The sequence below is a fragment of the Haliotis asinina genome, chromosome 11 (assembly GCF_037392515.1).
Source record: "Haliotis asinina isolate JCU_RB_2024 chromosome 11, JCU_Hal_asi_v2, whole genome shotgun sequence".
Taxonomy (NCBI): Eukaryota; Metazoa; Mollusca; class Gastropoda; order Lepetellida; family Haliotidae; genus Haliotis; species Haliotis asinina.
In genome coordinates this window covers 16,456,902-16,481,968 of record NC_090290.1, presented here as the reverse complement: position 1 = coordinate 16,481,968, position 25,067 = coordinate 16,456,902, and the positions used below count along the sequence as shown (strand labels likewise).

The following is a 25,067-nucleotide window of genomic DNA, read 5'->3' as shown; positions in this document are numbered from 1 at the left end:
ACTCTAACCTTTCATTTCTTTACTCTCTCAACTGTAACAGAGTCATAAACAATGCCACGGCAACGGACTGGCTTGTCCATGTAAGGTTGGTTTGCACCCACCCTTGAAACAAATCACCCAACTGCAAAATGAATCAGTAATAATGCGTGCATATGTAAATTTCCTTAACCAATGATGCTACAAACAGAAGTCTTTAATGTTTGAAGACTGCGAGTCAGTGTATGCATTGGGTTCTTACTCCTGCAGCGCAAAGAGACCTACAAATTCCCAAGCAACGTTTAATTACTCATGGCGGTCATCGTAGGTCATCTTACAATAGAGAGATGAATACACTGAATATACTGCTGGCAGGATAAGACGTCTCAGTTTCCAGTCGGCCATGGAGTGGACAACATCCAGTGTGATTCTCTTCCAATTTATTGTCGCCATCTGTGAAGGCATCAACCCCACCAACATCTTGAATCTGGGTGGTTCGTACGATAAAATTCTCTCTGGACACAGTTATGAGTTGTTAAAAGTTAAAACACTGGAACATTGTCACAATATTTGCCTGTACTCGCCGAAATGTTTGTCTGTAAATTGGAACACAAAGACAAAGTATTGTCAACTGAACTCGGAAGACATCGGGTCTGGAGCTCCTCTGACGATGTCCACGGGAAATGTGTACGTACCTGCGCCGAGCTCGAACATCATGGTAAGGTAAACTTGTTGGATGGGGTTGGGTGGCACGATCGTATGACGATCAGTTTCACCTCCCCTCCGTCATTTGTTCCCGATGCGATTTGTCCAAGCCGGATTTAGAACATCGCTTCAGATCTTAGCAGTTTTGGACAATATAGCAGTGAATTAAAATAACATATATACTGCTGTTAAAATTAGTAGTATGTTCATAACTGTAAATATTTGGGAACTTACGTACCTCTAACGAGGGCAATAATTTTACAACACTTTAACCCCCTGGAGGATAGTCACTAACAATATCTGTGTATCAGAACTACAATCATAAGCTAACGATCATAAAACATCTATCTATTTGTATGAAGTCAATCAACATTTATCTAACAACTCTTTTATTTCCAAAAACGATTGATTAAATGATAATTTACATTAATGAAATGGTCCTTAATTCTTTTCACACTGAAATATTTATCCCTTGTGATGGAAAAATCAGTACAGTGAAACAGGACATGCTTGGCTGTGATTCTTTCATCACAACGGATACAATATGGTAAGTATGAGTAGAGTTTGCATGGCCAATTCACGACCTCTTCAAATCTGGACTGACAAGCCAATTGCATGTAACGCATAGCTGGTTTCATTTGATGTACGTTGTTGATAGCTACCTGTCTGCCCCACTTCTTTAGCACTAGATCACTGAACTAACGGGCAAAAGAAGGTGGTGGACCAAACCCAAGAAACACTGTGATATGTATGATACGTATTCGCCTGTAATCATTTTCTAATACTTTGACTGAAAATCTGTGGTAAAGTTAATTAAGATAGATTCAAGGTGTCGCAGAGTTCAAAAAGTGAGTGAGTGAGTGAGTTAATATTTAACGTCACATCGGCAATATTGCAGCCATATCGTGACGAGAACAATTATTTATAAAACTACAAATATATTAATAGCACATAAATTGTAAAACCCTGTCAACGAAGGACAGTAAAACTAACTAGAATATCATAGAGTAGAATGTAAAACTAGTGAATAGACCTAAAACAATGTATCTATAGAGGACAGTACAATATAAAAATGAGCTATAGGTTTCTAAGAACTGAAGGTAGATCACCATACTAAGGACCATGGGGACTTATAGTCTATTTGCTTCCTGCAAGGGCTCAAAAAGTATCTAAATGGTCACACGATGGGAGAGGAGTCAGGGAACGTCATCAAAAGCGAGCACCTGTACTCGACGAACGTCTCCTCATTGGCATCGTCATTTTGGCTGATAACGTCGGCAGGAACCCTGTTTCAAGTTCGTATCTGTTCTATAAAGGTGGTACTCGCTGTCTCAGCTGATTTTCAAGATCACCACAGAGATGAAAATGGGTTTTATGCCTAGAGAACTCGCTTGCCAAGGCAATAACGGTGTGCAGGTATTCTCGAACATTCTGGCGGCGTCAGCCCTTGCATTATCATGCCACAGAGTGAACCTTTTTGGGTCTAGTGGAATAAATGACATGACGAATTTAAAAGGTCTCAAAATTTCATCCCCGGAACACTATGGAAAGAGCTTTTCAAAGCTCCATCTTCCTCCCTTATTTTTCCAAAACAACCTAAGTGTTACTTAATAGGTTGTTTTGGCATGCAACCCTTCGTTTGTCAGTAGGGGTTTATCAATGTGCTTATGGTTGTCTGGTGATGGTTATTGAAGTTCCCATATTTATATCACGATCTTGTTGGGCTTGCGTAAGTCTTTATAAGTTTGTTCAACATTGGTATTTATGCACGTGCATGAGGAGCAATGACCCACAACTGTTTAAAAAATGCACGATTTATTCGAAGTTTTCAGATACTTGCATTGTCTTGTACTTCTACATTTTTTTAAAAAAATTTTTCTGCAATGTCTTTAAAAGTGATAACTTTCCTTTTTGCCAGGAAGTTTAGAAAAGAACTTATGTGAGTATAAATACTGACCAATTTATTCAATCTTTCAGAATCACGTTTGCAGACAGAGCCCGTGCAAGTTTGGAGAGGTGTGTGTTCCGGTGACGTCAGCGGCAGACTTCGTATGCTTGCTTCCCCATGAGCAAGTATCAGCAACTACTCTATCTCCTACAACCACGACTCCAACTACAACGTCCACAACAACGACTACAACAATGACCACGACGTTAACAACCACAACAACAGCGACCTCGACATCAACAACCATGACAACAACGACCACCACCGCAACATCAACAACGACACGAGGTAGAAAACTGGATACATAATTATATCGCTATTGTTACTTCCATATCCATACACATAGTTTACTATTGGAATGAAGTACATGTACTGAAATTGGTTTCGCACCGTCATCAGAAGTCGCAATAATATAACAGTGGAAATTAACGTGACGTGGCAAATATGACTACTATAAAACTAACAAAATACTAGCACCTTATCTTTTTGGTGTCTTGTCCTCAAATGCGAATTGGTCAACGTTCTATCTCCAGAACGACCCATGAACATCTTACGATGTCGTTATGTATGAACTGATGTATTTTGAATACTATGATAAACACATGTGTGATTAAACCCAAGGTTCTCTCCTTTTTTGTTTCAATGCTCGTCTCCAATAGCGTATTTTCCAAATCAAGACCTGGCAGTACCTTTAGCAAACCTATCGCGAAAGACGGTCTTAGTCTTTATGACTGTATATCGTATCTACCTCTGTTGCAGACTGCTCGACGTATTCAAATTCCTTCACAAGAATTCAATGATACGTGGTCTGGGGGCTCAACAACGTCACCCACTGGGAAACCAGCTCGTTATCAGCGTGTAAACAATACTGCCTACAGCACACGGCGTTCACGTGCAAGAGTTACGAATACTATTACGGCTTGCAAAAGTGTAACTTCATGTCCTTCATAAAGGATGATGCTCTCGGCGTGTGGACAGAAGATTCACGGGCAGATTATTTCGAACGTTTGCGTCAGTGTGATGTCTCACCCTAAGCCCAACACCGAGGACCACGTTCAAAGGAATGCATCGAGAGAGAAAAACAAAACTTTGAGAGCCTAATATAACACGTTACGTAAGAAAGCCACAACGGATTTCCATTTCTGCATATGGTAAGGATGTTTAAAATTACCTCGTGACATTGTGGGAGGCTCGCAGACTTAATTTCTGCTCCCTGCAAGACTACTGTGTTAGGAGCCCATTATGGTCCATAGGGAATTTGCTGGAATATGGCTAAAAACGGCGTAACACCGACACTCTCTTTGTTTGGAGGACCAAGGTGTTCCTCATACAATGGAAGAATCCATTTCTAATCAATATTGGAGTCAACGTGCATGGGTCAATGCGTCACGTGACAGTGGAAGGGTCGACCAAACTTGCTTTAGTTATCGACACATATTCTGCAGATCTGTAGGTTTAATTATCATAATTAGGTATGTTTTAAGTTGTTTATGCGTGGATAAGGAAATGCGTCAACGTTTGAAACAATAAGACCTATGATGGAGGAATCAAGGGGAGTTATCAGAAATGTTGATTCTTGAGAGGCATAGAACCAACGAGATTCTTTTAGTGGCATTTTCAGAGTTGGAGTGTTAGATAAGAACAAACTTCATTTATGAACAACTCCTTTATTCGGATGATGCGACATTTCATAAAAACCTGCTTATAAACGATACTAGGATCTCTATCAAAACGATACAATGGTCTGTACTTACACGTCGGATCACCTGAATAAAGAAGTTGTACATCCATATCTCTCTGTCCATATCTTGCGAGCTTTCGGTAGGACAATTACCTTTAGAGTTATATTGTTGGTTTTTAATTGTCTATTTTGGCTGCATGCAGAATGACCAATCGGTTTCACTTGTCAAATGGACACTCAAAATGGCCACAGGATCACAGAACCAAACCCAACAAAATTATGACCCAATACAAAGGTATAGTTGGAGCATGATGGAAACAGAGTTTCAGGTCTGTTGGGTTATTTTTGAAAATATCTACTTTCAGTTTAAAGCAGTGTTTCTTGAATATCTGTCTGTATGCCTGTACCACTACCATCATTGCACTAACGACACCAAAACTAAATGCATTGCAAAATCAACGAAAGATCTCCCAAAATTAAAACTGGAAAAATTTTTTGGTATAAAGCAACAACCAGGAACACCGGGACTATATTCCGTGGGCCTATAGAACAAATGGAGTCAATCATTGATTGACATAATAAGCATGTACCAAGTTAGTGAGTGGTATAATAAACAACCAAGCCACGCTATTATTACCATGTTTTAAGTACCGGGACCTAAACAACAGGAATGTTTTTACAAACCAAAAAAAAAATACCAGATTGGTTATATTATCTATTGACTGATAATATCCTATACATAAAATAGATATACGTATGATTGAATCATAATTATCATTAAGTGTTCACAACCATGATAATAACACAATAAATGGTTAACTGCAGCCATCGTACCATGATAATAACACAATAAATGGTTAACTGCAGCCATCGTACCATGATAATAACACAATAAATGGTTAACTGCAGCCATCGTACCATGATAATAACACAATAAATGGTTAACTGCAGCCATCGTACCATGATAATTACGGGTATGTTATCAATACTGATATTGAGCGGACTTTGAACGTTCTTCTTGTCCCCAGTCCACAAAAACCTCTGTCCCTATCTATTGATATTTGAAAAAAATGCTTCCACAAGGGATGCATGTCCAGTTTGGAAGCACAAATACACCTCTGTCCCTCCCGGAGAATCTGTTTTCTGCCATGTCTGCCATAATCTTAACCAAAGTCACAATTTGGTTCCCAGTTACTATGTTGTCTGTTCGACTGATGTGAATATAGATGTTTTCCAAGGAACTTTCTTTTCACTACAGGAACTGAATTCGATTTTGAGTCCATCGTTTTTCTGTCTTTGGCCTTGATAGGTGTACTCATCTCACGAATATGAAAGTTATTATACCTAAAATATCATCAATTTTCCAAACATCTCGTTTATTGAGCGTAGCAGTTTGTACTCAAATGACACGTAGCTGTTTCGAGTTTGTTCACTGCCACATTCAGGGAACTTCAAGAGGACATCCATATGAGCTGAAATAATCATTGGAATATTGCACGCTCTCTGGGTGACTAACTCAATATCGCCCTGGACCGCGTCTTTAGTGTAGTGGTTAGAACGTCCACCGGGAGAGCGGAAGGTGGTGGGTTCGATTCCCGGACGCGTCATACTACAATACGTTAAAATATGATACTTGTTGACCCCTGCCTGGTGCTCGCGTTTAATTGGTGCAAGAAGAACTGGTCGGTTTGACTCAGTATGATATGACTGAGTGAGCATTCATGCTTAAATGAGGCATGGTATCTCACTGAGCTCAGCTAAAACCAGCTCAGATGCGTGCAAGTACAAGCAGCCACAATTACACACGCACGCTGTCCTATGAGCGAAATGATTCTAAGTACGACGTTAAACCCCAATTCACCTCGTCATAATTATTTCACCTCACCTCTATCGCTCTGGCGGCCCTTCCTTCCAATACTTCCTTGAAATGACATTTAGCAACACTTGACATGTATGGTTTCCTATTTATTTAAGTCTGGTTTTCCAGAAATATCCCGAAATATTTCGATTTGTATCACATTACTACTAAATTTGTCAACTGCCAGCTTTGGTAACTTTCGTTTCGCCTGTTCATACGGATTTGAGCCCACTTCACTCTTCCTTTTGCATTCTTTTTACAGAAGGGAAATATAATTTAAACGAAACAATTTAAGATTATCTCTCGTAACGTATAAAACACGATAAAATGTTGATGATACGCTGGAAGTCCGACCCCAGGGCTGCTGAAAGCTAGTTCTTACCCGGACAATATCTAGATTGAGACTAGTCGTTGTTCGTCGAGAATAACAAGAATTATGACTAGCAACACCACTGCAAAGTCATAAAAAGCAATGAAAAATTAAAACTTTAAATGCTGAAACATATTTGATACCCTTACTTAATTAATCTTTTTCACAGATTTAGCTGTACAAAGGAATGTTCACGAGTCCTGTGGAGAAAATTTGTTTTGCCATTCAAAGTTAACCGTCCGTTGATCTGCTTATCTAATCCACCCCAAAGCACACACGATGCACTGGCGTTTAACTTCAATGTGTACATACGGATTTTCTAACAGTGAATGGTTTATTCTGGTTGTTAGGGCCTTTTGTAACAGTCTAAGAGGGTGACTTCCTTGAAATAAGTATTTGCACCCAGCAGAAAGTAATGTAATATATTTTGTGTAAAACGGATGTTGTTAATGAGAGCTGTATGCTTGCATATTCATCTTGTGCACCGTTTTGTTTCAATTAATAAAGCTACATTACTAAGTATCTATTTGTTGGCTACTGTTTGCATCCTTGAGATGAAGTCAGCCAACCAAACAATAAACCAACCGATCAATCAAAGGTTGTACCAGAAAGATCAAAGGAAATAAAAGGTCAATATAAAAGAGAAAACTTGACTAGTCACATGTGGATACGATAATCTTGTTCTTTGAAACTCATAGCGATTAATAATTATATTTCTTACCAATGTTAAAAAGCGCACGTACAATCTCCAAAACAAGCTCGCAAGATCGTCAGAAGTGCACATACCCATGACAGCCGTTAAGTCAGTGAGTGTGTGAAGATTTATCGTCACATCAGCAATACTTCCGTCATATGAGTGAGTGAGTTTAGTTTTACGCCGCACTCAGCAATATTCCAGCTATATGGCAGCGGTCTGTAAATAATCGAGTCTGGACCAGACAATCCAGTGATCAACAACATGAGCATCGATCTGCGCATTTGGGAACCGATGACATGTGTCAACCAAGTCAGCGAGCCTGACCACCCGATCCCGTTAGTCGCCTCTTACGACAAGCTTAGTCGCCTTTTATGGCAAGCATGGGTTGCTGAAGGCCTATTCTACCCCGGGACCTTCACGGGTCACTTCCGCCGTATCGTGACAAGAAAAAAGCCGTTAAGTAAACAAACACACATGCGTGTTTATGAATCTATCGCCGTCCATATCATTATTCTTACTAACACCTTCACGTGAGGCATAATTCGGGACCGGTATCTCTAAAGCTACCAGAAAGAAGGCACAGGACGTTTATCTTTGTTGCATGTTTATGACCCACGGTCAAATCCCGTGCCGCATATTTCTTTGTGGCATTCTCGCGTCTGGCCATTATTGTTTCGTTCAAACTAAATGACATAATCTCATGTTAACAACGACATCGCTATCGAAAGTTTCACCTGTATTCGCCATCATCTTCGACAGTCAGAACTGGTATATAGTACGGATGGCTTGTTTGAGAGGCATTTAAGAAGTTGAGGTGTACAAATAGAACAAATTGTTATGGATAACAACTTCTTGATTGCGTGATTGCGAATTCCTGCTTGACAACGGTACAAGAATCTGTATCGAAACGTCGCAATCACACAATAAAGAAGTTGTTATCCATAACAATTTGTCCTATTAGTACGGATGGCAGTCACACATCAGTAAATTCACTCAGGTATGTAACTTTACTTTCTTCAAGTTCGATCAATCATTATCGTTGCCATTTTGTGTTAACTTCCTCTTTTGTATTTGTGGCCCCTGACACTACCCTCAGGTGATGTGGAACGAAGCATCCTTTATGTCCTGTTACTTTTGTTTGTTAAATACAGTAACTGATCAACAATGTGACCAACAACATGAGCAGCGATGTCAACCAAGTCATCGAGCATGACCACCCGATCAAGTTGGTCGCCTCACCGACAAGCATAGTCGCCATATATGGCAAGCTGAAGCCCACTCAACCCCGGTTGTTCTCAGGTCGCCTGAAAATGTAACACACTGTTCTGAAACTGTTGTGTAATAAACTCGTTTATTTGCCCAGGTCTTGTGTTGTATGTGGGTTGGTGTGGTCCCACCCAAGTGAGCTGATTCCCAGGACTCATGCTGCAATACTAAGATAAACAATTTCAAGTACTCGGGATTATACTTATCAAACACTGCAATAATAACGTGTGTTCTGGTTGGTTTGTCGTATTTTCGCGCATAAGCATCGAGTCGGGGACGAGTCTTCGTGGAGATAACGGAAAGAAAGAAGTTATGGTGACGAGTGAATATGTGATACAATCCGTTTGAGGACAAAATGAGACTGATGAATTGCAATCTATCACAAAAAACAAACAGACATAAAGTAATCAAACCAACGCGGAGTGCAATGAAAACATTAGGTCAAAAATAGATGCGTAATTATTGTAATAAAAATGTGGAAGTTGTTTAAGAAACTGTCATCATGGATTTGTGCGCTTTCCAGTTTGTTAGAAGGGCGCATAGGGCAACTAAAGGGGCAGCGTGAAAAGATGGATGCACTGGAGATCCCACCTTTGTACCTAACCAGAATGGTAGCTGACCATTGCTTCTTGCAGATGTTTGTCTCTTGCAATTGAGCGCTGTCTGAAAGGTTCTCAATGACCGTAGTCGCATTCACCTTTCGATCCTAACAAACAGAGGTCTTTAATGTTTTAAGACTTTCCATCAATGCAGGCATGAGTTCTTATTCTTGCAGTAGCAAGGGACCCAATAATGCCAATTGAAAGTAATGTTTAGTCACTCGTGACGGTCATTGTTTGGAAGGTCATCTTCCCAAAGAGGAGAGATGAATATTCTGTTGGCGGACACCAGTTTACCGTTGGCCATGGAGTTGAGAACGTCCAGCGTTATTCTGTTCCAATTGATTGTCGTCATCTGTAATGGCATCAACCCCTCTACTATCCTGAATCTGGGTGGTTTATACGACAAGATTCTGTCGGGACACGGTTATGAATTGTTGAAAGTTAAAACACTTGAACATTGTCACAGACTTTGTCTGTACTCTCCGAAATGTTTCTCTGTGAATTGGAACACAAAGACAAAGTATTGTCAACTGAACTCGGAAGACGTTGGTACTGGAGTTCCTTTGGTTACGTCCACGGGGGACATGTACGTCCCTGCTCAGAGCTCCAACATCCAGGTAACGTTTGCGTGTCGGATGGGGTTTGGGAGCCACTGCTATCACTCCACTCCCTCAATCGTTCTGTCCCAGCTGAAGTTGTATCACAGATGATGTGACAAATGTTTGTATTTATAAGGGGGTGGCCTAACCCATGATATATTCTGATGGCCGGGTCTTACATTGATCAAACGTTGTATTTGTTGTATGTATACAACTGAAATGTGCTTGTCTAACGTTATTAAGAGTGGGTGAGTTTTATTTTAAGTCACATCGGCAACATTTCAGCCATATCGTGCCTAGTTTCAAATTCATAAGACAGACATATAATATATAAAACGGTGTCCACGAAGGAAAGTAAAACCACTAGATTATCACAGATTGAGTTAAAACTAGCTAACGGATATCCTATAAAGGAGAAAAGCATTTTGGAGAACACAGTGTACAAATGGGCTATAGATCGCCAAAAACTGAGGATAGATCACCATACTAGGGACCATTGAAGACTTACAGTGCCTTTGCTATCTGCATGAACCCTAGTTAGATTTACACCATCTCCTCAGATGGAAATAACCAAAATGGTATATTTAAAACTCTGGTATGTTTAAATTTTACTTTGAAAGTTTTGGGTCTTACATGCCCTCTCAGGGGGACAATATTTTTTACGATACTAAAAACTATCAAGCATTAAAACATATCTATCTACAGAACATGTTAATCGAAATGCATTAATCAAATCCTTTTCTTTCAAACACCAAGAGTGAAAAGAAAATTAATAGTATTAAGAAACATCCTTAACAGATTTAACATGAATTTGAAAGGCATTTTAGAAGTTGTATAGATGAAGTAAACCAAGTTCTGTGGATAGTCAGCTTCTTAATTACAACGGCTGCGACGTTTCGCTGCAGGTACTATCACCGTTTGTGTATCATAGCTACTTTCTGATTGGTTATATTCTTGTTTAAACTGTTCTAGAGTTAAATCAACTTGTGCCCTCACCAGTTGCCAAGAAGACATTTTTTTCTTGTACAGATCCTTATAAAGGTGATTGTAAACACAGTTAAATGCAGGGTTGGACTCGTGAGAATATAGTATTGTTATATACTGTAAGGGTAATTTTAAACGCCGTTGGTTAAGAGCAGGCTCATCAGCCTCAACATAGAGATAATCATTATAAATATGGGGAGTTCTGAAGGACCAAAGATACAGTCTCAGTCCTTGGTAGTGAACATACAAAACTTTTAGGCTGCTTTTCATCATCTGCCATATACAATGGAGCCATAATCAAGTTTGGATCGTATAAGCGTTCGGTACAGGTGGAAGAGGGGTTATTGATCCCCTTGCAAACCAGAATCACGTAAATCCTTTAAATTGTTATGCTTCCAAGACGTATCATTGGTTTTCTCAAATGAAAAAAACAATATATAGATACTGCATGCTGTTTAGATATAATAGTACTTCCGACAAAGATTATAAGCGTACTGAATGACAGAGAGACAGAGGGCCTCATGAAAATCTTTTAAAGTACCGTGCTTCCATGAAGTGTCATAGGCCTTTTCTAAATAAAAAAGGTTTGCCACTGCATGTTGTTTGTTCACAATGGCATTCTTAACGAATGATTCCAGTCGAACCAATTGGCCCTAGTGCTTTGAATATCTGTGATTATATTATTCAGTTCCCAGTACTTTGTTAAACTGATACTGACCATGCATTTCATGGCTTTGTAAACGCAGCCAGTCGGTGAAATAGGTCTATGACTAAATGGATTACATCTAGGAAAAGGGGTTGCATGTAATTTTCCACATTACTGTTTCAAGATTTTCTTTGATGTTTTTTTTTTCTTTTTTTATGTTGTTGTTGTTGTGCGTTTAATGTGACTGGAAGTGTGAAATGAAAATGTCCACTACATGGACAATAAAGCCCTGCCCTGCCCTGCCCTGCCCTGCCCTGCCCTGCCCTGCCCTGCCCTGCCCTGTGATCACTTCTAGCTTTGGATATGGGAATACGCCATGATGAGAGAAATTTACCGGATGTCCAAATTTTATCCAAGATATTCAACAGTGTCTCTGAACATGATTTGGGTAAGTGCTTCAGGAGTTAATAATGTATACCATCAGCTCCTGTAGCAGCATTCTGAGAGTGTTCGGGAGCATGATAAAGCTCATGGAGAGAAAAGATTTCGTTATAATCTTCCCGGGATTCCGAATGAAAATTGACGAGATCCTTCTCCTGGGGTGAATTGTAGGAACAGCTGGACGAGGGTAAATATTTTGCAAGTGTTTGCTTGATTTCATTCCCAAACCTTTAATGTTCTGGATCAAGTCCCATACCTTTGACACTGACGTTCGTGAATTTATCCGTGAAGCATAATTTTACCAAGACGGGCGTTTATTTTGTTTAAGGATACGTCGGCTTTAGCACTTAGATTTTATATCTATTTGATCATCCTTCCGTGGATTCCTAGCTTGTGGAGTCAGCTGTTAACTATGGTTTACGTACTTGGTGATTTAGTGGAGACTTCGGAGTAGTAATGCTATTAAGAAGTGCCAGTATGTGGTACAGCGCCATTGCACCTGCATCATCATGGTGTCCTCGATTATACGCCATACAGCGTGAACATTGCTGAGGGCGACATAAAACTTAAGTCACTCACTAACTTTTTTTCATCATGCAGCGAGGAAACAAACAAAGCATGGATACAATATTGAACGTCATGAATTTGCTTTAAAGTTTCATCCATACATGTTGTATTTGTGGTAAATTCATCTGAAATGGCCTCGTCTAACACTCGATAATGAGAGCTAGTAAATGAAAGAACGCAGCTGTCCCATTATATTTTCACGCGGTATTGCCTGGTTGTAACTGATTGCTGGTTATGTTTGTATATTTTTAGGTGAATTCTAGGAACGCGCTACATTTTTATATAAAAAAATGAAGTCGTCAACAACAGTACACGATGTGAATCTTACAGATAGTTTTAATGTCTTCTTGAACCGAAAAATACCTTTACGCAATAACCCAAGGATTCCCTTTATACCAAAGGAATACTTCAGAAAACCAATAAACGTTGCACTGAAAATGCTATCGGGAAACGTAATTGTACAAAACATAAAATTAAATAACACAGTTGGTGAAAAGTTATTATAGATAGTCCGAAATAAACATACAGCCGAGCACTTTGCATAAAATATTCGTTGTGATACACGCAATTACAATTTGCATGTTTTTGACACCATAAGCTCATACGCCTGATATTGAAACTGGATTATTGTCGGTCCTCTGAATGTTGTGGAAAAAAGCGTCAGTTTCAACCTAAACTGTGCGTAGGTCATGCCACGGCTTCCAGAAGATCAGAGCCCCCGTGCCGTGGGTATGCTGGAGACTGGAATGGCCCAAAATGAAATGGCCGTGCATTTTGGTGTCCGTCGAAACACGATCTCTTCTCTATGGACACGTTTCTATTGTAATGGGGGACAACACAACAGATTTGCTTGGACCGGCTGTCCATTGTTTGATGTCAAGTCAGGGACTGCTCAAACCATTCGTGGCTTTCATCCAATCAGTTCCAGGACTGTGCGGAACCGATCGACTGTGTTAGCACAGAAACCAGACTCGACCGCCTGCAATACGTACAGATTTGCTCGTACGTCACCTACAAGCACGTCTTGCCTTTTGCAGGCAGCATCTACGAAACAGGAGAAATAATTGGGATGGTGTGTTCTTCAAAGACGAGTCGAGATATCTTCTGGACAGATGGCATGGCAAGGGTGATAAACAATATGCTGTTGAACGTAGACAGTTTGGTGGTGGTATCTTTGTTTATGGTTGGGAGGCATCACATCTCATGGTCTGACACAACTTGTCATTCTCAATGGCAATCTGACCGGTCTGCTGCAATACAGTGGTGATATCATTGAGCCTCATGTACAGCGTTCTTTCAAGGACTGTAACTTCAGACATGTAACAAAATGCCTGTCCACATGTCACTCATGTTCTCAAATTCAATCAGACAGCTTTCCGAAACCTCCTGATACTTTCTGTTTCTTGTTCAAAGCCTCACGTGGCAACCTTTCAGTGTCACGACGTAGCCTTGTAAATAATTTATTCTTGATCAGACAGTAATGTATATTGTCGTGCAGCGAAACACACGGACGGAGTTCGATGAAAAGGATCAGCGTGTGTGACTACTAGTCCCATATGGACGTCCTTTAAGACTGCTTGGGGCACGGGAACAAATATTTACCTGCAATTCCAATGAAGGTACGCACCCTATGTGACAGACCATGTACGTAAATTATCAGGTCGGCAAGAATAATTTCTCTTTTCATACCTCTGGTTCACAACGCCCACTGACACAAATTGTAAGGCAAAATTCTACAGATCGCACTCCGGGGTTTCAGCCACAAGGGAGTCTCAGCAGCAGAAAGAATACTAGTCCGCAAGAAACTGCGTAGTTTAAGTTCCAACGCCAGTTTTTCGTTGCCTAGAGTTTGAAGACAGAATCAAATGAACAAAAAGACGTGTATCACTTACTTTCAAACATTTCATTTTCATTTTGACATAGTGAAACAAACTCTGTCTTATCACTGTGATGGTCTCTGCAGCTGAACAGAAATCAGTGATGTGAAGGGTTGCGTTTCGTATGACTGCAAGTCAGGCTTCATCACTTTACATACGGGCACTTGGTGGTCCACAGGATACCGCCGTCGTAACACGATGCCAGTCCAGTGATAACAGTGGACCTCGTCGCTCTCGACGTGTCATACTCTTTACAAAACAACGTCCCTTGAAATATTACCAAGGTCATAATGCGCCCTGACATGAACCCCTTCGAACAATCTTGGATGCCAACATATACTAGGATCTGTTGAAGTTGCAACTGTAAGACGTTTTGTGCATGGACGTGCTTCTGAGTTCCTCAACCAACACAGCCAAAATAGCATGTAGAAAGCACAGCCTTTATTGTGGAAATCCTCATGTGTCCTTTCTGAATCCACTGTGACTTTTATTTTTGAATACACGTATTTATCTGTATTTCTTAAAGTATATTCAAACCTGTGGCTGTGTTAACGAATAGTAGCTAATGTCATTAGTGAGCGGAGAGAGCTACGCGTGCAGAGCCTCTCTAGTCAGTCTCGTCTCCAAACTGGCATAAAACTGCAACCTCTTTCAAAATTTGACATCAGCAAGGACGTTTATTTCAAGAGGAGTGACGAGCGGAGATGTGTTTCTCTGCATACATGTTAGAGCATAGTCAAGCTCATCCTGCCTGACTATGTGATGTGTTTCATGCTGCAGTGCTGGTTTCTGGAGCAATGTTCAGACAATGAGCTAAATCCAGGCCCTAGGTCGTTGTCTAGAAAGGTCCTGATGGGTACGACCCGTGAAGGTCCCGGGGTAGAATAGGCCTTCAGCAACCCATGCTTGCCATAAAAGGCGACTCAGCTTGTCGTAAGAGGCGACTAACGGGATCGGGTGGTCAGGCTCGCTGACTTGGTTGACGCGTGTCATCGGTTCCCAATTACGCAGATCGATGCTCATGTTGTTGATCACTGGATTGTCTGGTCCAGACTCGATTATTTACAGACCGCCGCCATATAGCTGTAATATTGCTGAGTGCGGCGTAAAACTAAACTCACTCACTCACTCACTCCTGATGGGTACAGAGGTTTCGGGACCATGTGTCTCATATGAATTTATTTTTGAACATCTATCCCTATTTCAGGATACTGAATCATTCGTCGTTCTCATTTCAACCCAAATGGACTATGGCAGTAATGATATCCTTTGAAGATGTAGTCACACCTCAGCCCATGTCACATGTCCAGACATAATATTTCTGATTCTTTTAAAGTTACATCATTGTACCTCGTTATTGGAGAATTACAGTAAACTTCTAATCGATTATTCACCGATATTAGTAATACATTGTGTCTTTCGGATTCTGTTGCTCCCATTTACTAGATTCTCAGGTGGAGTACTACTGTATATCACAAACGAATATAGCCTTACATGAAACCTTTCAGACTGGGACAACTGCATATTTGTAACAATCCAATTATTTTCGGGTGCGCGTTCATTCTATCTCAAAGGGCACTGCTGAACAGATGATATGGAGTTTAAAATAACTAGTGTTAAAACAGAAAATGATCAAGATCTAATTCTGTTTGGCGACTTCAGTGCTCGCGTAGCCAGGCTAGATGATAATAGAGGACTGAACATCAAGATTGTGTAGTGGTTATGGATCATGGCTCGTTATAGACTCCTTCAGAAACAAAAATTCCCCCAAGCCGATATACTGTCACTACTAAATGTATTCGAAACTATGGAACATTCATATAGTGTATGGTCGAGTTGAAGTTATATTGGTATATTGGTCATAGCGGTGCAAGTTATTTGACTAAGTATTGTTTCTTCAGCCTTGTATCCCTCAGTGATAGACCTGTGTGTTCACAGTAGAGCAAAAACTGATCACCTGCCAATCTCGTTGGGGTTGGAATATTCTCAAAAGCGACTGAATTGATAAGAATGTCGAATATTCCAAACTGTCTTTGGACCGACGCTGGTAACCTAGCTTTAATTGGTAGTTATTACAGTGGCTACGGCCAAATTCTTAGACAATAATTGGAAAAAGTAACAGAACACTATCCAGCCCATCCAGTCATCTACCTCTACTCATCTCTGATTGCTGAAAGAAACACCTGATATATTTGATATATATATGTGTGTGCCGGCGTTTATATGTACACTTTCTAAAAAAAGAAACGCAAAACGCAAATTATCAATGAAAATTTGGTGTTATTCAACTACGTGTAGATGAGCGGAAAACAAAGATACATGAATGAAATTTTGTGGAGCAATGCATTGCTATCTTGTCCATATTGCTTGAGAATAACAGTCATCACAGTGATTGCTGCTGTCCACCAGGTGGTGTTGAAATCAGTACCTCGTATGACCACCTCCAGCTGCTACCACTGCCCTATACCTCCTGGGTACAGATCAAATCAGTGGATAGATGTCTTGTTGTAGAATCCATTCTTCCTGCAGCATCTGGAACAACTGTTGAAGATTTTTCGGTGGATTACGACGTCGACGTACCCGTCTATCGATCTGATCCCAAAGGTTTTCGACTGGGATTAGATCCGGGGATCCTGAGAGCCAGAGGAGGGTACTGATGTTGTTATTGGCCAGATAGTCCACTGTGGCACGTGCTGTGTGGGACCTGGCGTTGTCCTGTTGGAAGAGCTGCTGTTGACTTTTAACAAGTTGAAGGACATGCAGACGGAGAATCTGGTCAATGTATGGCCGTCATATTGACTCGGACAAGCACAAGTTCCGATCTGCGGGTGTATGAGATCGCTCCTCACACCATAACACGCTCCCCCTACCTTGGACAGGTGCGGTGACTCTAGTTCTTCCTGATCTTGAACGGTCATTTCTCGAATTTGTTTGACGAAATGAATCCCATAATCGAGTTGTCGTGCTGGGAGGGACATTGAAGATCCTTGCCACCTCACTCTTTGATTCACCAGCTTGCAGTCGTCCAATTGCCTGATTTCGATCGGCAGCATTGAGACGTCCCATTTTCGTGTACAGTACTTGCAAAGATTGTGGATGAAATTGTGAGATTCATTTGTGTATTTTACAATCATTGTGCCTGATATTCGTGCCGCATGACATGCACGCACATCATGACAATCCTGATTGATAAAACCGTTCAAATCATTTTTGTTGCATTTGGTCAAGCATTATCAACTGAAACATTCCAGAAACAATGTGCAGCTCTAAAAATGTTTGAATTTACTTTTGTAGCGTTTCTTTTTTCTTTTCCTTTTGGGAGAGAGAGAGAGAGAGAGAGTGTGTGTGTGTGTGTGTGTGTGTGTGTTTAAGAAATCATGTAAGCATATCATTTTGCAGCCTTCAAATGTCAGATACATAACTTATTAACTTTACGCTGTGATTATTTCGTTTATCTTATCATCTCAGGCTAACGTCTCTACTTAATGTGTTTCTATTGACGCTTTTACTGTGTTGTCTTTACCCTCTCAACTGTAACACATGCATTTTGTCATGACAACAAATGGCCACTTCCGTTGTTAAAAGCCGAGCATCCATCCATGAAATCCCTGTCGGCAAAAATGTGTTTCAGTTAGAAGTCGTAACAAACGACTGGTCTTATTCTCACGAACAGAACTTTTCAATGTTTCAAGACTTTCCGTCAGTGAAGCTACGAGTTCTCATTCATTCAGTGTCAAGGGACTTCCCAGGCAACGTTTAGATACTGTTGACACATTGTTTGGAAGGCCACCATACAATTGAGAGGAGATTACCAGAAGCCTCAGTTTTCCGTCGGCAATGGAGCTGACAACATCCACCGTTATTCTGTTCCAATGTGTTGTCGTCTTCTGCAACGGCATCAACCCGACCACTATCGTGAATCTGGGTGGGGCATACGACAAAATTCTGTCGGGACACGGTTATGAGTTGCTAAAAGTTAAAACACTGGAACATTGTCACAAAATTTGCCTGTACTCACCGAAATGTTTGTCTGTGAATTGGAATGTGAAGAGAAAGTATTGTCAACTGAACTCGGCAGACGGCGGTACAGGAACCCCTCTGATGATGTCCACGGGAGACATGTACGTCCCGGCGCTGAGTTCCAATATGAAGGTAAGGTATGCTTGTCGAATGGGGTTGGGACGCAAGCCCTTACGACGATCAGGGAAAGTTCCCTATGTCTTCCCTCTAGTGTCACATACTTAGTTCTGACACAGAGGATATGACAAATGTTGTTTGTAGTTAACGGGAAGAGGTTCCTATCCTCAAACTATGTATATATGGGCAGTTCAATCCAAATACACGAAATGAATCTTACAGTCTTTTTGAACCGAGAAAGTGTCTTTTGGGACTAACATGTAGAAAGTTACGGGACTTATAAGGAATGATAAATTTGAAAGGATGTAAATGTTTTGTAAAAATAATTAAGTGATTACTACTAATAAACTGAGAATTCTCCATGTACCAAAATAAGACATATAAACCACAAGAAGTTCTCTTCTTTCTTGACCTCTAGAAACGATACCCACATTTTACACCTGGATAAGAGTTCCTCACGTTTCCCCATTCCAAATATTATCTATAAGTGAGTGAGTTTAGTTTTACGCCACACTCAGCAAAATTCCAGCTATATGGCGGCGGTCTATAAATAATCGAGTCTGGACCAGACAATCCAGTGATCAACAACATGAGCATCGATCTGCGCAAATGGGAACCGATGACATATGTCAACCAAGTCAGCGAGTCTGACCACCCGATCCCGTTAGTCGCCTCTTACGACAAGCACGGTCACCTTTTATGGCAAGCATGGGTTGCTGAAGGCCTATTCTACCCCGGGACCTTCACGGGTCTATTATTTATAAATTGATATATACTAGAATTTTTAACAAAACCTAACATAACACTTACTAAAGTCTCACAGAAATAACTAAGAGCCCCACAATTAAGTACAATACATAGGGTTGAACCATTTACTCACTTATTGTAACCTCTGTTAATTTGCGGAAGGAAGAAACTCTTTCTTGCACCTGTTATTTTATTTGAAGCATGCATCAATCTTAGGAAATGACGTACCGGAAAATACTTGATTTCCAAAATGGTGTAATGCTGCATGTAGCATCAGATTGTGTAAACAATGTATTTTGCTTACTATGCATGTGTGTAGGTGGTGTAACCTCATGCCCAACTTGTCACACACCTTGTTTTTCCTTGCCATGTCCTGGTAACTAATTTCGAAAGTGCAGGGTTACAATATTACACATCCAAAATGTGCCTTACGATTTTATTTAGAATAACTTGAATTCTTATCTACACAAAATTAACACGAACACAAAATCATCAATATCGCCCGAAAAGGCCAAATGTTCTTCATGAATACGACTACTAATCATGATTACAGTATGTCAATGTTTCTGTGTATAGTAAAGTTTCACAGTTCTGCTCCGGAAAAGAACTCTACCTCCAAATTCAGCCGAGGTCAAACGCGTTGCAATGGAAGAGCAAAAAATATTTTATTCAGAAATCTGAAACCTACCAATGCATAAGGAGTCTCAAAACCAGACGTGAGCCAGGATACGTCATTTAATGCGAGTGCAACCACCATCGATATCCATAAACGACAACGCGCGTCTACTTATTGATATTTGCATTGAGCGGATGATGTCTGCAAGAATCCTGTTCCACGAGTCTACGAAAGTCTGTCGAGTTCCTGTCTGTTACATAGAGGTAGTACACGCCGTCTCAGATGACAATCAAGATGATCACAGAGATGTTCAATGGGGTTCATGTCTGGAGAATGCGCTAACTGATGCTAATTCTCGAACATTTCAAGCATTCTGAATCATTTCTGGTGGTGGCGGCGTGAGACTTGGCATTGTTGTATTTCAAAATGACTCCTCTTGGTTCTTGTCAAAGATGAAATGTCACTAGTTGGCACCATGAACAACAATACATCCCTGTAACGCTGGGCAATCAGATGTTTCTTGGAAAATCATCTTGCTGTTCTCTGATGCCTTTCCATACCATGACGCATTCTCTATCCAGAACGGATGAACTTTGTGAAAGCAGAAGTGCTCTCATCTACACCGCAAATACTCGAACTCTGCCATCGTTTCTATACTAAGAGAACCGACTTTCATCTGTAACCCTCTTCCAGTATCATTCCTGCTAAAGAGCGACAGTTCATGCCCTTTGCATCCTGGATTGATATGGAGGCCATTTCAAATAAGGGGCGGTAGGCTCGTTTATTGGCCATATCGTTGAAAAACTGTCCCTCTGTTTATATCGTGTCTTGGTGTTGTTGCCGCCGTTGACGTCACTGTCACGAACCTTTTCCGGGGCTGCATCTGCTGGATGTGATGAGTTTTGGTTTTCCCAGCCTTGAGCGGTCTTGCGTCTGGATTTTTCACTGGTAGTGTTTTATCAATTTCCAAATGGTTGTCTGGCTTTAGCTGATGGTTTTCTGCCAGCTGATATTGTGAAGCCCGTATGTTAGTTATACACTGTCTCTGTTGCGCCTGTGTAAGTCTAGGCATATTCGTGTTTATATTCGATTTACTTGATAGTGCACGCCTGCTCAGTCCAACACCGGTGTTTATGTCACAATCGTTTGTGTCATTTTACGTGAATTTGGACCAATGTCCAACAATTTAAAGTTTAGAAGAATGCACGATTCATACAATTCAGCCGATTGCAGCGTTGCTATTTGTTTTGCTGTTGCTGATGCCTGTGACTATGAGGATGTCATCTTGTACAGAGCCGATCTATCTCCTTAATTATGCATGATATGCAACATCAAACTTGGTACACGTACCAAATATGATCACACACACACCACCCCTAAATAGATGTGCCTTTTGGGATTAGACCTATGATTTCTTTTTTCTTTTCTTTTTTTGCGGTTTCCATGGAAGCATGACTTAGGCTGTGGCTCTCATGATGTCATCTTGTCCGGATCAGATTTCCCAGACTTCACTTTATCAAACTTGGTACGCATGTTCGCCATGTTCACCATAATCCCTACATGTGGGTTTTTGGATTACACCAGTGTGTGAATATTATGTTTTGTGGTTTCCATGACAACAAGTTTGACTTTGACTGAAATTTGTGGATGTGCTCTTGCAGAACTGCAAAAGCGTTCACTATTTATGTAAGAAACTTGTCACATAGATAGATTTGGTGGTATACTGGTGGTGCCCTTTGGTAGGTTTGAATTCCTGGATATTTTTTTCAGGAGTCAAGCTGCCAGTCACCCATCCGGGCACTGTTCGCGCCATTCGTTACTTCACTTCACGTAACTGTGACCTAAGCTCTATGCCACCAGTTACATGCTGGACAAGTTCACGAAGAGCATTTTGTCGTTGCGGGGGATATTGATGATCTTGTCGTAGTGTTTGTTTTGTTTTGTTTTGTTTTTCTTTATTCTTTTTTCTTTTTGCTTTAGAATAAACAGCCTTTTTAGCCTTGTAGTTTGAGAATAGTATTCAAAGTGGCATTGAACCCAGGGGAATGACTATATATTGACCAATAAAATAAATCTTTCAGAATCACGCTTGCATCTTAAGCCCCTGCAAGTTTGGAGAAGTTTGTATTCCGGTGACGTCAGCGGAACATTTCGTATGCTTGCTTCCCAATGAGCAAGTATCAACATCTTCTGCTCCAACCACGACCACTACAACGACGATCCCGACAACGACATCACTATCAGCTCCAATGACAACAACTCCAACAACAACAGTTCCAACCACAACCACACCGACAACAACACCGACTACAACGACTCCGAGTACGACACCGACTGCAACAACAACCGCTACGACTCCGACTACAACGACTACAACTACAACGACTACAACCACGACTTCGACTACCACGACTTCAACAACAACCACAACGACCACAACAACATTAACAACGACACGAGGTATGTGTTGTGGGGAGGGGCGGGGTGATTCCAAAATGTGGATTTTGTGGAACTCGTGCGTAGTATACCCAGTCAACAAAGGGATCCTTGCATGCCTAAGGACTCGCGTGTCCTTGGTAAATGGGTATGTGCTAGCATCCCCAACGATGCACACAACGTGTCAGCTGATCTTCAGTGACACGCAAGATCAGAAATTTCCCATCACATGGTATCATTCACCAAGACGTGTAGGTTTAGCGACCAGAGCAGTTACTGTCATGCTTTCTAAGCGTCTGAAATGTGTTCCAAATGTGTTCATTTTTACTATCCGCCGCCATGTAGTTGGAATATTGCTGAGTGCGGCGTAAAACTAAACTCACCTACTCTCCCAATTTTGTTATAAAGCTCCTACTATTTTCGGTATGTGTGTGTTAACAGAAAATAGCATGTGTATTGCACATGCATTTGAACCCATATCCTGACAACTGCACACGCAATCGAAAGGAAACGAATTAACGTCAGGTAAACTGGCCACATCGGAAATGTTCAAATGGAATTCAGCGCTCATTTGCTTTCGCTTTACATTTACATGTCAATTAAGCTGATGCTTGTGTCATTATCAATGACTATACACAGCTGGGTGTTATTGTTGAACGAAAATGACACATCGTCGTAAGTTGCTGTACTTGGGGCATTTATGTTTGACATGACACTGCTAAATAAAACATGTTGTACACGTCAAGCATAACATGCACAAAAAGGGTACGGTTGCACAATAGAAGAACGTTAACATTCAGCAAATACTGTAGAATGTGGCAGTATTTGTTGAACAACTACAGAAGAAGAACAATTGGTTCAGGTTGTAGTTTTAAGACCGCACTCAGCAATGTTTCAACTCCATGATGGTGGTCTGTGAAACACTGGACCAGACAATCCAGTGATCATCTGGATGAACATCGATATACGCAACTGGCATACGATAGCATGCGGTAATCAAGTCAGCAAGCCTCACCAACCAAATCCGTTGGTCGCCTCTTACAAATACATGGCAGTGTAAGCAGTCCTCATTCTCGCGATAACCATGTCAAATAGGATGAATTGATGATGTTCTGCAATGATTAACGCGTTTTTTAAACAAAAAATACTTCACTTCTTCAGCTCGATACACGAATTGTGCTAAAGCAAGTTCTCGACTCGCAAGATTAATTATTCACACTGTCGTGGAACGATGAAACACAACTATCCAGGTCACTTCTTGCCTCCTGACCCGTGAAGGTCCCGAGGTAGATTAGGCCTTCGGCAACCAATGCTTACCAAAAAAGACGACTATGCTTGTCGTAAGAGGCGACTAACGGGATCGGGTGGTCAGGCTCGCAGACTAGGTTGACACATGCCAGATCGATGCTCATGGTGTTGATCACTGGATTGTCTGGTCCAGACTCTATTATTCACAGACCGCCGCCATATAGCTGGAATATTGCTGAGTGCGGCGTAAAACTAAACTCACTCACTCTTGCCTCCTCTTTGATCCAATCATATATATTGAAATCCGATGACCCGTGATCATCATAATGTTTAAACGATGTTTATGGTTATCGTTCTGGAAGAAATCGCTACTGAGCCGACAGGCGTATGTGTGTATGCATCGTATACGATGCTCTGGCAGATTGTATACATCGTGGACGATGTCCTGGCAGATGGTGTACAACGTGGGGGATGTTGTGACGAAGAATGTGCATCACCGAGGATGCTGTGACAGGTCGTGGAGGATGTTCTGGTAGATCATACACTGTCGTCGAGGATGCTGTCGTTGAGGATACTCTGAAAGGTCATGAACATCGTGGAAACATTTGCTGGGGTGGGTTTGTGGTGGGGAGCGGGAGAGGCGAATGGGAGATAGTAGAGTGCAGTGGCTCAAGGATATACCGCATCGTGTCCTTAAAACTGAAAATTAGGATGATGATGGTCAGTTACTTGCGCCATATCAGCTCTAGGTGCATGCTTGTAGCGTAATGATTTTACATCTTCTCTTACTACTTTTACAGACTGTTCGACGTATTCAAATTCGTTCACAAGAATTCAAGGATACGTGGTCTGGCTGCTCAACAACAAATCCTACACAGGCGTCAGCTCAGTATCAACGTGTGAACAATACTGTGTCCAGTATACGGTGTTCACATGCAGGAGTTACGAATACTATTACGCCCAAGAATGGTGTTTCCTACAGTCCTTTGTAAAGGATGACGCTCCTCTCAGCGTCTGGACAGCAGATTCCAGAGGAGATTATTTCGAACGTTTGCGTGATTGTGATATCTCGGCATGAGAGAAAAACATGGGCCTGACAATCAAAACTATCATATGTATACTTTAATTTCTGCATAGTATTAGGTCCTTAGAAATACCCCGTGACTTTAATAGTAACATCACGGGGAGTTCGTTTTAGGGAAATAGACTTTTGAAGGGCCGTCCAATCCTAAAGATATGTGGGTTTACTTGTCACAATGTTTTAAAGATTCTTTACGTGTATGTAATGAAATACAAAAATATCACTGTCTTTCTTCCGGGTCCTAGAAATCATAAACATTTAGAGGGAAATATTGACGAGAGGCCAAGAAACACAGATATTTCGATAAGCAATTTTCTTAAACATTGTATTGTTGATTTATAACTGATAATTCTCTATTGCGCCATTGCCCTGCCGTTTTAACTGAAGAAGATCCTAAAGATCATATACTCTCAAAAGATTTTAATTTGTTCTGTTGTTTCACACAATAGTCAGCAACATTCCAACTGTATTCCTTGTGCCTGTAAATCATCCAGTGTGGATATGGCAGCAAACTGATTGACATCATAAGCATCTATCAACGTATGCTTAACACGATGACGTGTCAACCAAGTCTACCTTTCGGTG

General features: G+C 40.9%; 2 protein-coding genes across 2 annotated transcripts; both read left to right on the top strand.

The window, feature by feature from the left end:
- The first annotated feature begins 379 nt into the window (after positions 1-379).
- LOC137255307 (uncharacterized) lies at positions 380-16,874 on the top strand. The gene is made up of 3 exons (XM_067792759.1): positions 380-694; positions 2,659-2,917; positions 16,627-16,874. The coding sequence occupies exons 1-3, from the start codon at positions 380-382 to the stop codon at positions 16,872-16,874; spliced, it is 822 nt and encodes a 273-aa protein (XP_067648860.1).
- Positions 16,875-18,054: 1,180 nt separating this feature from the next.
- On the top strand, positions 18,055-24,550 carry LOC137256250 (hepatitis A virus cellular receptor 1-like). Its single transcript, XM_067793979.1, has 3 exons — positions 18,055-18,369; positions 21,799-22,177; positions 24,202-24,550. Exons 1-3 carry the CDS (start codon positions 18,055-18,057, stop codon positions 24,477-24,479), a joined length of 972 nt encoding a protein of 323 aa, XP_067650080.1. The 3' UTR covers positions 24,480-24,550.
- The last annotated feature ends 517 nt before the right edge of the window (positions 24,551-25,067 follow it).